General features: G+C 48.4%; 1 protein-coding gene across 1 annotated transcript in view; it reads right to left on the bottom strand.

Annotated features, from left to right (window-relative positions):
- MYO5B (myosin VB) overlaps positions 1-12,338 on the bottom strand; it is a 341,711-nt gene that overhangs the window by 84,580 nt on the left and 244,793 nt on the right. The window contains exons 15-17 of the mRNA XM_049620078.1: positions 9,635-9,790; positions 8,653-8,750; positions 2,994-3,080 (exon numbers count right to left, since the gene is read on the bottom strand). Coding sequence (XP_049476035.1) covers positions 2,994-3,080; positions 8,653-8,750; positions 9,635-9,790 — 341 coding nt within the window. The remainder of the gene's footprint in view (positions 1-2,993; positions 3,081-8,652; positions 8,751-9,634; positions 9,791-12,338) is intronic.

The following is a 12,338-nucleotide window of genomic DNA, read 5'->3' as shown; positions in this document are numbered from 1 at the left end:
CAAACAACTCGCTGTGAGAAAGTTCTTAGCAAAAACACGTGGCTCCTTACATACAGAGACAGATCCCCCTAGTCCCACTTGCCCTACAATAGCTCATTTTCACACGCTTCCCTGGTTCCGTCTCCCCGGGCTTGGCAAGGTCCCAAACGTTCACGCCTCCCAGACAAGCTCACCATCAGTAGCACCGTCATGTTATAGACAAAGATGAGCACCTGGGCTTCTGGGCTCACCTGGAGGGCTCTGTGCTGCACAGCACAGGTGTGGCCGTGAGGACCCATGATCCCTAAGTTTCTTGTACAAGGACCCTCAACAGTTTAACAGGGGACAACTCAGCTCCAGTTTTGACAGACTTCAGATAATTCTTGGACTGACCTTTTCAATTCCTTAAAGGACTTTGCAATGATCTTTTGAGGTGACCAGATGCTTCAGGGTTTCACAAAGACAAAGCTAAATATTTCTGGTACAGGCCTGTTTTACCCAGATAATTGCACCCATGAGCATGTAGTTTCTTACTCATATCTAAATGAGTGATAAACATGTTATTAAATGCTTAAGTGCCCAGCACTGTGTGGAGGACTTTAGAGGCATTATGTCATTCATTACACATGTCTATGATGTAACTACTTAGTGATCCGGGAACGCAGGCTCAGAGATTAATTTCCTCGCTTGAGGTTACCTAGCCGAGGAGCATGGGAGCAGACAATGGAAGCCAGGCCTGACTCCACCAAGGCCAAGGCTTCAACCACCAGCCTCCTCTGGCTATGGCCCAGGGTTCAATTCTACAATCTGGACTTCTATTTACAAGCTGGAGCAGGCAGGGTGCAGTTTTACGCCAAGCCTCAGGTCTGGGCCCAGCCCCCGGCGGGCAGGCATAGAACCCTACTCTACTCTTCACTCCTGTTGAACCAGTTTGGATGGCAACACTCTAACGTGAGCAGGAAGATGCTTGGCAATCACCACATAGCCAGGCAGAGGAAGGGGTGTGTCTAATCTTCATTCAACCACAGCAAATGGCGACCCTGAGCGAGCTCACTTCTTTCTGCGAGCCTCCTCAGCAAAAGTGCCTTTTAAATCATGACGCACCTGGGTCTATATATAAAGCTCAAGTAAGGTCAGACTGTAATATCCTTTCTACCACAAATTGCCATTTTCCATCCCTGGTTATTTCATTAAATAAACAAGATGCTGGTCATGACCCGTCATACTGATTTCCTGAGCCACTAGTGGGCTGTGAAGCAGTTCCGAGAAACACTGAGGGCAGCAGACTAAAGACTTTTGGGGAGTCCAATGGAGTAGGAGTGGGGCCTGGCTGCCTGGGGAGCCTGCTTTGAAAAGCCATGGCCGGGCAGCTCCTTCAGGTCCTTGCCACATTCCTAAGTTGTAGGAACCATGTGCTTAGGGCAGCCATTGTATGTGGATCCAACTGGCTAGACTACAGCTCCTTGAACTCGAGACTGAACTACTACGCCGGTGGCTTGAGCCCCATTCTCTCAATCAAAAGACTGATGCTGGGCACTGCAGGGCAGACACAGCCTGCACCTGAGAAGGGCAAGCAGGGCTCACCTCATTGATCATGGAGTTGCCAGCAGTTCGCGCTCAGCCCCTGGGGCTGAAAAAGGAGATGGAACCCCAGGGTCCTCCCAGTCTTTCTTCTAAGCAGAAGAGATGTGGGTCAAAGAAAATACTAACAGGCTTCTGCCCTGGCCAGAGTAGACCGCTCTGAACAATGCTCGAACCTGCTGGGTTTGGAAAAGCTGCCTGGAGGTTGCAGATTAGTGACAGTTCCTTGTACTTTCCGGGTCAAATGCAAACTCCTAATTTCACCACTAACTTGATTCCCGGGTCTAACTTTTGGGAACTGCTCACGGTCAAGTTGCTTCTTGGTATATAACACTGCTGCATACGAAGTGGTTCCTTAACTGTAGTGGCCAAGGGCTGGCTGGAGACATGTCCTCCTCCCATTTCCGGCTTCCTCTGTCTCCCTCCACCGCCTGGCACATATGGAACTTCTTTGGACAGGGGGTCCCTGTGGAAACCACCACGGGCTCTGGGATGCTACACTGGTAGCATCCCTGCCCAGCTCAGCTCCAAGTCACGGCAGGAGATATCTGGCCTCGGTGACACTGGGACACAGTATGACCCCATGAAAGCTAGCTGGCCACCATCCACACCCCACTCCTACTGCAGGCAAGCATCTAGGAAGGATCCAGTCTTGACGGAGCTTCGAGAGACACTAGGTGGCTCACTTATTCACAATGCAAATTAGATCTTGATAGTGTTTTTTTAAATTGAAAATTATACCCTCCATCATAGATTTGACTATTTTAAAAGGTAAAGGCATCCATTGACAAATGGATGGACAAAATACGTCCTATACATACAGTGGAGTGCTATTCAGCCATAAAAAGGGAGGAAATTCTGACACATCTACCGAGGTGAACCTTAAAGACATTAGACTAAGTGAGATGAGCCAGTCAACCACCGCTGTAGGACTCCACTTATGAAGACAGAGACTCATCAAAAACAGAGACAAAGTTGAGTGGTGGCTGCCAGCCGCTGGGGGGTGGAGCAAATGGGGACAGAGTTTCAGTTTTGCAAGATGAAAACATTTCTGGAGATGGCTGCATAAAGAGGAATGTACGTACTTACCACCACTGAACTATACGTTTCAAAATGATGAGGACAATAAACAGTGCTTTTTATCACAATAAGAACCAAAAAGTAAAGGGAACAGAAATCCCCTTTGCAACTCTAGCTAGCTCAATGCCCAGACCAACGCCAGCCTTAAACGTGAAAAGCTGCCCAAGAGGACACTGCTGTTGACTTCCATACTTCTCAGGCCAAAATGATATTCTTCTGTCAGTATCCTGCTTGGACCCTCAGTGTTTGGGAACATTACGGAGGATCAGTCTCTGGCTGACAGCACATAAACAGGTTTCCTAGGGCACCAAACTCTGGCTGCCCCACCAGCACATGGCTGGTGGGCACATTACCTGGATGGGTAGCCGGCTGCACTGATTCGGATGGTCTCCAACACCCCACACGCTCTGAGCTGCTGCACTGCTCTCTTTGGGTCAAAGCTGCAAAACAGTAAGACATTCCATAAATGGCCATGCTGGCAAAGAAATGGAACAGGAGAGAGGGAAAGATGACTTCTTCCTGCACCGGGAGACAGACCATCATGCACTTTAATCTCAAGGTCAGGGGTGAAGCACAGACTAAAAGACACTGACTGGCAGGTGCATGAATGATTTCAGTACCTAAGTTCTATGCAAGTTCTTGTTCTTACCTGGGATACATCTCTTCTTTGCATACCTGAATTCTGTGTACCCTCCAAGACCCATTCCTGCCTCCTCTCTAAGCCTTCCCTTATTATTTCCATCCATGGGGGCACCTGTGTTCATTCAAAAGCCAAATCATAGACACTTGCCACCACAAGCAGTATTTGGCTCAGGAGTTAAAAGGGGAAGTTTCAGGCCAGGCAGACCTGGATGTGAATTGTGACATGTCCCTGACAAATTGCATGTGTAATTTGGGGAAAGCAACGTCACCTCAATATCCTCACCTATAAAATGGGGATAATAATAGTATCCCTTCTTCAGGGTTAGTGTGAAGATTAAACATAAAGACCCATGAAAGCGGTTAGACCACCACCTGGCACAACTTTAGGACACAGGCATCACTAGCTGCTCTCATGACAGCTGCCTCATTACGAAAAAGAAATCTATATTCCCATCTGTCTTCAGAGATGCGAGCCACATCTTCAACAGCTCATATGCCTGTACAATGCTGTTTAACACTGAAAAACCAGTATTTATTCCAACACCTAAGTTGAGCAGGATGTTGTAGAATCGGCAGTCAGACGCGGTCTGGGCGAAGAGTGTCCACACCGGAGGAGAGCTGTACAGAAGCAGCGTACAAAGCAGCATGTGATAACCATAGTAAAAGTGCTGGAAGAGTCCAGGGGGAAAGTGGTCAGCGTCAGCTGAGGTCATCAGGGCGTCTTCATGGGGGAAGTACTAAGCTGAACTGGAATTAATCCCCACTTGTAGTTTGCTAAGACCCTTGTCCCACTCTGTGAGGAGGGATGGGAAGTAAATGCTCCCTTTCTTTCTGGCTGTTCCTCAGCTCAGCTAGAGCCAAGGGCCATGCGTCTTGCTCTCCTTCCACTCTGGGAAGTGGGTGGGCAGGGCTGAGGCCCAGCTCCCGGGATCACACTGGCTTTAGCACACACCTTGGCCAAGCTGTTGGGCAACCTGTCTGCCCTGGCAGAGAAACAGGAAGCATCTTCATCTCTAGGACCCCGGGGGACTTCCTCGTGCTACTCTTGTCTGCCACCTCCAGATAAGCCTGGGTGTTCTCTTCCCAGAAGCTTCTGGAGCTCTGCAGGATGGATCAGGGCTGGAATCTGCCACACCCAGATTCAGAGCTCTCCACGGGAGACTTCTTCCCTCAGATCTATTTGTATGAACCGCTCAGGTCCTAGCGCTGGCTGGTCTCTTACACCAAGAACCCACAAGTCTATTGAGGTAGGCGGCCTGGGTCAGCAGGCACCTTCTGAGTGACTGAAGACCGTGAGCCGACCTGGAGTCCAGGAACTCTGTGTTCCAGGTCAGCCCTGGGGCTCGGTGTCTGGGAGTCACCCACAGCCTCCTCCTGCCTCCCCTCAAAATCTGCCCAAGTCCTGCCACTTTTGACAGCCAGCTCCTCCATAAAGTCTGCCTGATTCCTCCAGCCCCAAGGTGCCCCTGGCACTTGAGTATGTACCGGACAAGTGGGCATTCGAGTCTGCACAGTCCTGAACAACAAGACTGTTACTTTGCAGGAGTTAATTTCTTTCTTTTTTTTTTTTTTTTTTTTTTTTTTAAAGTCGGCAAAAAGCTCCTCTGTGGAAGAGCTTATAGGATGAAAGAAAACAAAAGGAAACCTAAGTGCAGAGCCTTTCACTAGGTTATCCCCTTTGTAGTTTGTCTCAGGGGTCACCAGGATGCACCACAGTTCCGGGACCCAAGAAAAACCTTAACCAACACGGGGCGGTAGTGAGGAGTCTAAGCAGCAACATGGGCTCTGCTGTTTACAGGTCTGCTTCTCTCGTCTGCCGGGTGGCCGGCTGGGCCGAGTTATGAAAGCACGGTGGATGGGCTTGAGCCTTGGGGAAGGTGTTCTGTGGGCTGCAGACCTCTGCCTCTGCACCCCTGATCTCCAGGCCAGAGTCTGCTTCCCTCTGCGGTGTGTGGGGGGATGGGCAGCACACGTAGCAAGCACCGGTGACCGCTCGTCCTTTGTGGCCATGGTGGGTAGACAAAGGTCTTCCCACTTCCCTCCAGAGCTGGCACCATTCTCTTCCCCACAGGATGGGGAAAAAGAGCAAGGGCAAACCAGAAAACCTGGTACGGGCCGCCAACAGCTAGTGCCCGTCCAGGCAATACACAATCTCTCTGTAGCTTTGCCTCACTTCTCCAACAGAAGCAGAGGATACCTGTCCCACTGTCATTCACTGGTTTGTTGCAATGACTAAGCGACAGAAAAGAACAACCCTATTAAAAGGAAACAAGCAGACACTATACCAAAAAGATTCTGCCATCCTCTTTCCTTGTTCACATGCCCCAGCCTTCTGTATTTTATCTCATCTCTTCAAGAGTAAAGAATGCTCACTGTCAATGGCATCCCTTCACGAGCCTTGCTACCTGTGTTACAAGGTGACGGTGAGTGGAAAATCAGCCCTCCCACCTAGTAAATTTTGGAGGACCACAGTGAGGACAAGAGACACTTAACTCCGGACTGCAAAATCACCAAAGAAATATAGGGTCAAACCTGCTGAAATGCAGGGTTATACTTTCTCCTCCCAATGAACGTGCAGGTTCAGCAGAACCGGAAGCTTAGAACCCAGCTCCCCCTCAGCAGTCATGCGCCACTACTGATTTTTGCACAGACCGCCAGCTCCCACCCATTCTTCAGGCTCTGCAGTGTGCTGAGTCATACCTGAGGACCCCGGGACGCTCAGGAATGTCCACTGCTGAGAGCAGGGCACCGGCCCGCAGGAAACTGGCCAGCTCCTCCCACCAGTGACCCCAGATTTATCACACTCCCCCGGGCCACCTCCTCCCTGGACACTTAACCACCTTCTCGCTTCTCTGCTCCTGTAGCACTTCCACACTGATCTGTGACTGGCAGTTCCTGAAGGATGAGGGGCAGGTCTGTCATTTCACTTGTCCTAGCCCAGTGTCCAGTGAATAGTGGGTATGATGAATGTTTTTTTTAATAAAAGAAACAGCAGAGGAAAAAAGACTTTTCTACAAGAGATGCTATCAAAAGCATTTAGTCTAGGACAGCCGTCCTCCACTGGGTTGTCATTTTGTCCTCCAAGAAACACCTGGCAACATCTTAAAGCATTTTTAGTTGTCACAATGATGGGGATGCTGCTAGCATACTACAATGCATAAGACAGCCCCCCATAACAGGGCATTACCTGGCCCAAAATGTCAAGGGTCCTAAGGTTGAGAAAGCAGTTGGAGGCGATGGGAGGAGGCCTACAGAACTCTCCTTCTAGAAGAATGTCAGTAACATCGTATATTTATTTTAGACAATGTTATAGGTTCTACTCATCAAAATTTGTTATACTTCTCACAAATAATCTACATTATATCCTTGAATTTTTTCATCAGGATGATCATTTTAAACCACAATTAGCAGGTGAGGCCAACAGTACAGGGCTAACTCCTGGAGCAGCCAAACAATTCAGTTTGAATCTAGAATCCAAGTGCTCTGACCTGGTTCAGTATTCTCCCCACTTTATTACAAGGATAATTTCAGTCCTGAAGGCAATGGAAGGTCTTAGAAACATGGGCCATTAGGACTAGACACTTTATTCTGAAAGCCCCCAGCATCTCCTCTCATCTGAGGGGAGGCCCAGCAAGAGAATACAGCACGTGGCAGGCACCAGGTTCTGAGGAACCCACGGCCCCAGGTCGCAGCTGGTTGAGGGCAGAGCTGGTACCCAACCCTCGACTCTCCTCTGGGGGCCCTGCACACCGCTCCTGCCCTTCACACATAATCAAAGTCTTTCACGCTTGCTGCCTTTCTAATAGCCTCTCTTCTCCTGGAGTCAGCTGGTACACAGATGCCACAAGGGGGGAATTCCTAACCACTTCTTGGAAATGTGGAGGAAAGGAAAAGAGTCAACAATCAGCATGCTTCAAGGAAGGCTGACTCAAGGCTGTCTTCCTGACCTTTTCCAGTACAAGGCCCATCTGAGTATAGGTCAAATTTTATGAAATAATAGGAGCAGCAGGGGGTAGTTCAGATACTCTGACAGAGTTGCCGAAATAATTATTTCACAGAAAGAAATTATGCTAGGTCCAAAAGAAAGTCAGAAAGCCGGGAATAAGGTGCTTCAAAAATTTAGAATTATACCTCTTCTGGGCAGAGGATGTAACTTGTGTGGTGGCTCATGGCAATGGAATGAGAGGTTGCAGAGGTAAGGGACAGACTGTTCTCAAGGCTTAGGGGAGTATTTCAGGCAAGAAACAGAGTCTAAAACAAGGTGACAAAAGAGAAAAGGGAGACCAACCTAAGAAAACTTCAAGTAGACTCTATGGGCCTTTGACAAGGTTTATGCTATCCAATATGGTAGCCATCAGCCAGCTACAGGCATTTGAATATAATTAAAATGACAATTCAGTTCCTCAGTCATACCAGCCACATTCCAAGCACAGAATTGCCACGTGTGGTAGACTTGTGGCTACTATGTTGGACAATGCAGATTATAGAACAGCTTCATGTATCACAAAAAGTTCTATTGGACAGCACTGGTCCAGAAGGACTCTGAGGTTTGGTGGTGGGTAAATGAGCAGTCAGGAAATAATTATGCCATTTACTACAAAAGAGACCAAAGAGGGACCATTTCTCGAGGGGCAAGGAGTCTGACTTCAGACATGCTGGATGTGAGTCAATGAAAATGCAGCAGGCATTCAGAAATACTGGTCTGGAACCTGGCAAAAACCAGAGATGAACACAGACCCTGAACAGTCCCTGCTATATGGATTCGGGTGGGGTCAAGCATGTGGGCATGGGTAAAGCTGGAAGACAATTTCCAAGATAGGGGTAGAATTTAGGCCAGAGAAGGCCAAGGAGTGGGGTGGAGGAAGGAGAGTGGGTATGAATAACTGGAATTTCAGTGGTAGAAGGCACGTGAGAAATAGGACAATCTTCACATCTCATCACTCGACATGTCACTTGAGGTCACGTCTCCCCAGTGGAGGAAGTCTCCTCTGACCACTCCAGCTATCTTCCCACCTCGGAACTGAACGTCTGCTATGAGACACAGGCATTTCTGCATTTAATGACACACTTATGCGGTTCTCTGATTCCTCAACACCACCGTAGACTCCGTGGGATTAGGGAAGCGTACCCTCTCATCTCGTTGAAACCTTCTAGATAGCAGACAGGTAGAACTTGGTAAATGTCTGTTGGACCGTACTCAGCATGGAAACCATCTGTGAAGTGTAAGAGCAACTATTCATCCTGCTGCAGGATCCCCCTCAAGGCTGCGCCCGTGTCAGTTCCACCTGAACTTGTAAGGAAGAAGAGGCCAGGCTTCACTGGCCTGACTCTAACCGAGAGGCAGCTGGCCCCGCCCACGCAGGCACTTACTGGAAGGGGAGCTTCTCGTCATTTGGCTTGATGCAGCGCACGTAGTGTGGGGTCGTGGCATTCAGGGTCTCCATGAGCAGATGCAGGGAGGTACGGAACTGGGGAGACACAAGTCAGCGCCCGCTTATTTATTTAACATTTTGTAGATGTGTAATAAACGTAAAGAAACGCTCACAGACTGGTGATGGTAGTTGTTGATACTGTTATGGTCACAGTTATTATTAAGGATGACAAATACAGAGACTCAGGGTCAGATTCTAGCTGACACTCCTGCCTTGCTGTAGATCCAAAATTAAGCCCCTCCCACATTGACATGAGCGCTCTTCAACCCACACAGGGAGAGCCCACCTGCCAACGTGTGTAACTCAGCATGGAGATCAAAGGAGATGAAAGGCGGGTCAATAATAGGAAATAGTACAGAAGTCATCATGGTGACTGGAGGCTGGTTATTCCTCAACTTGAGGCCCTGGAGCCCCAAGATCTGGTGCCTGGACATCCTGGAAGTTGTTACAGTAAAGTGAAATGCCCAGAACAGGCAAATCCCCTGCAACAGAAAGGTGAATGGCTGCTCGGGCTTGGCAGGAACTCCCTTCTTTTGGAAATCACACTGGACATAAAATCCCACAAAGGCCCCACAGAAAGCATCTCGGTTTTCTAGTCCCCAGGCTTCTTTAGTCCTCACTCCCCAGCCTGCTGACTCTAGACCCTCTCGCTTCTTCTACCAGGTGTGTGGTCCTCCCAGAGGTATTACATGCACTGCTGGGGCTATGCTCATTCCCTTCCTCTTTCCTGCCCACTGCCTCTAGAGGGGGCTTCCCAAGTTTCCTTCTTCAAAAGGCGCATACGGACTGAGCTGGGTGGCCGAAGATGTGGATGTTGAGGCCACTTCGGCCTCCCTCGGACTCTGCCGCCCTTCTTCATCTGCAGAGAGGCCGGACCTGCCACACGCACCCCGACCCACAGCTTCCTGCCACAGGCTGACCTGGTGGCCCACGGTTTTCTTGTGTTCCTTGTTGGAAACTTTCAGAGGGGGTCTGGCAGAGCGAATGTTGATCTTTGAGGATGAGCCCTTCCCAGATGCAGTGGTGGCAGGAACAGAGTCTTTGTCATCATGAAACAAATCAGCCACTAGTGGGAACTAGAAACAAACACAGGAAGACCAATGAACACAAGATCTCTTCGACTTTATGGTACTTTGACTCTTTCAAAGTAGCTTTCCAGTGCATACCCAAGAGACCTGCCAACACACATACACACAAACACTTGAACGTTCAAGTCCATAACCACATTATTCATTGCAGCCAGAGTGGGAACACTGTAAGTATGGATCAGCTGATAAATGAACGGAACGTGGAAGTTCTGTACAATGGAATAATATCCGACAACATAAAGGAGGGAAATCCTTGTACACGTGACATGGACAAACCTTGAGAACATGCCAAGTGAAAGAAGCCAGACACAAAGACATTCTAGTGCATGATTCCATTTACAAGAAATGTCCAGGGAATGGAAAGTAGTTTAGTGGTGGCCAGGGGCTGGGTGAGAAGAAAGAATTAGTAGTAACATGTACAGAGTGTCTGTGTGGACTAACGCAAATTTCCTAGAATTTAGAGTTTCTCCTCTCTGCTCCTCCTGAGAAGCCCATCTCTTAAGGTCCAGCCCTGCATCCTCCATGGACTTTCCCAGATCATTCCTTTGCGTCTCCATCATGCACCCAGGTACCAGCTGAGGTCTGTGCTGGGCCCTGAGCCCCATGCTTGCTGAGCCCACAGCCTTTAAGCCTTATTCTTGACAGAGGATGAGGACCAGGGAAAGGATTGAAGGAGAGAGTCCACATAAGCATATAATACAGTGCCTAACATATTATAAGCTCTCAAATGTCGTCCAGTTTTATTATTTTGTTAGGGGGTATATACATGAAAAATCGGTCTAGATGATCAAGTTCTGGGCTGAAGAGGAGAAAGTTAGAACCACAGAACTTCAGGTGGCAGGTGAGGAAAGACGAACTCAGAATCCTGCTTCCATCTCTGTTCATGCCAGCACCAGGCACAGTGGCCAATGTCGGCTCCCTGGAGCTGCTGGTTAGCGAGCGAACAAGGACTAGATCCCTGACCTCTGGATGCCCAGGTCAGAGTTTGTTTCAATACACAACAATATCCTGGTCATTTACACCAGCAATATCAAGGAAGTGGAAATACACATGGGCTTAAGATACAGTCTATCTCTGATGCACCTGTACTACATCCTCCTTATTGGAGGCTTCAGTGTGGGGATCTGGTGGAGCCAGTATTGGTATTTGAAGGTGATCCATTCTCAGATGTGGCAGTGGGAGGAAGAATACCTAAAAGGTAACTTATGAAGCATTCCTGCAGCTGACAACATCCCCTGAAATTCATAGCAGGAGTCTTAGGCTAAGGAAAGCTTAAGAGGCAACACCATCTCCATGGAAGTCTACAGGTTCAAAATGGCAGTGAGAGTCCACTTGTGCTGACACCGTCCTGCATTTAACTTCCCAGACCTTTTACAAGTTGAGTCCCAGTTTAGTGGAGAATATACTGAGCACCACACCAACAGTTTGGGAAGTCCAAGAATCCTACAAAGGAGAGGTCCAAATTCCACAATTTAATGGCATACTCCCATCAATATTCCACATCAGTATTTCAGAGGTATTCTGAAAAGTTGTAGGGGCACCTGGGTGGCTCAGTCAGTTAAGCGTCCGACTTTGGCTCAGGTCATGGTCTCACAGTTCATGAGTTCGAGCCCTGCATTGGGCTGGGCTCTGTGCTGACAGCTCAGAGCCTGGAGCCTGCTTCGGATTCTGTGTCTCCCTCTCTCTCTGCCCCTCCCCTGCTCACACTCTTGTCTTTCCCTCAAAAATAAACAAAGGTTAAAAATTAAAAAAAAAAAACTTGTAGAAGCTATATTAGGCAACACATAGTTTTCTCATATGACAGTCCAGGGTAGGTCCTTCAAACAGAAATACCACACAGTATGCAGTTGCGCTCTGATTACAAACGTGGGAGGTCTCAATAGTAGCACATTATACAGTGTCTGGGCAGAAGAGAAAGATGGTGCTAGGGGCACAGTCAACCTGCCCCAGAAACTGGGTGTGAGATCCAGGAGACTTCGTTCACTCAGAGGTGGCTTCTGCAACCTTATCAGGTAGCATGCTTGGGTTGCAGGGTGATGCACCTAGAGCTGGGGGTACAAAATACACGCGGACACCCATAGGACCATTAGCAATAACTTCAGGCATTTTCCATGAGAAACTAGGGGGGTGCAGGTGTGCTGCTCACCGAGAATCCCTCAGTTTGAGGACCTCTGCTATGCTTTGCCCGTCAAGGGAACTTCTAGCAATTCCATAGGTCAAACACCTATCTTCACTGAGCCTGAAGCCCAGCCCTGGGCAGAGATACTTCACAGTCACAGAGAAAGCATGACAACAGCTAATGCTGGAAACCAGCATCAAATGCCAGTTGAAGTTATAAGTGTATCTTCTGTATGAAGATTTTAAACTAAAACAGAGGAAACAAATCACTTCCCCCTACCTAACCTCACTCTTAGGTATTATCAGTTAAACAGGTTTTAAGAATTCCATATTAGAGTCAAAAGTAATGGCATACCGCAGGTCAGAAGTTGGTTTTATGCTACACATTAGCTAACCATATGGGTTACAAACAAAGCAG

The sequence above is a fragment of the Panthera uncia genome, assembly GCF_023721935.1.
Source record: "Panthera uncia isolate 11264 chromosome D3 unlocalized genomic scaffold, Puncia_PCG_1.0 HiC_scaffold_8, whole genome shotgun sequence".
Taxonomy (NCBI): Eukaryota; Metazoa; Chordata; class Mammalia; order Carnivora; family Felidae; genus Panthera; species Panthera uncia.
This window is presented reverse-complemented; position numbering and strand designations above follow the sequence as displayed.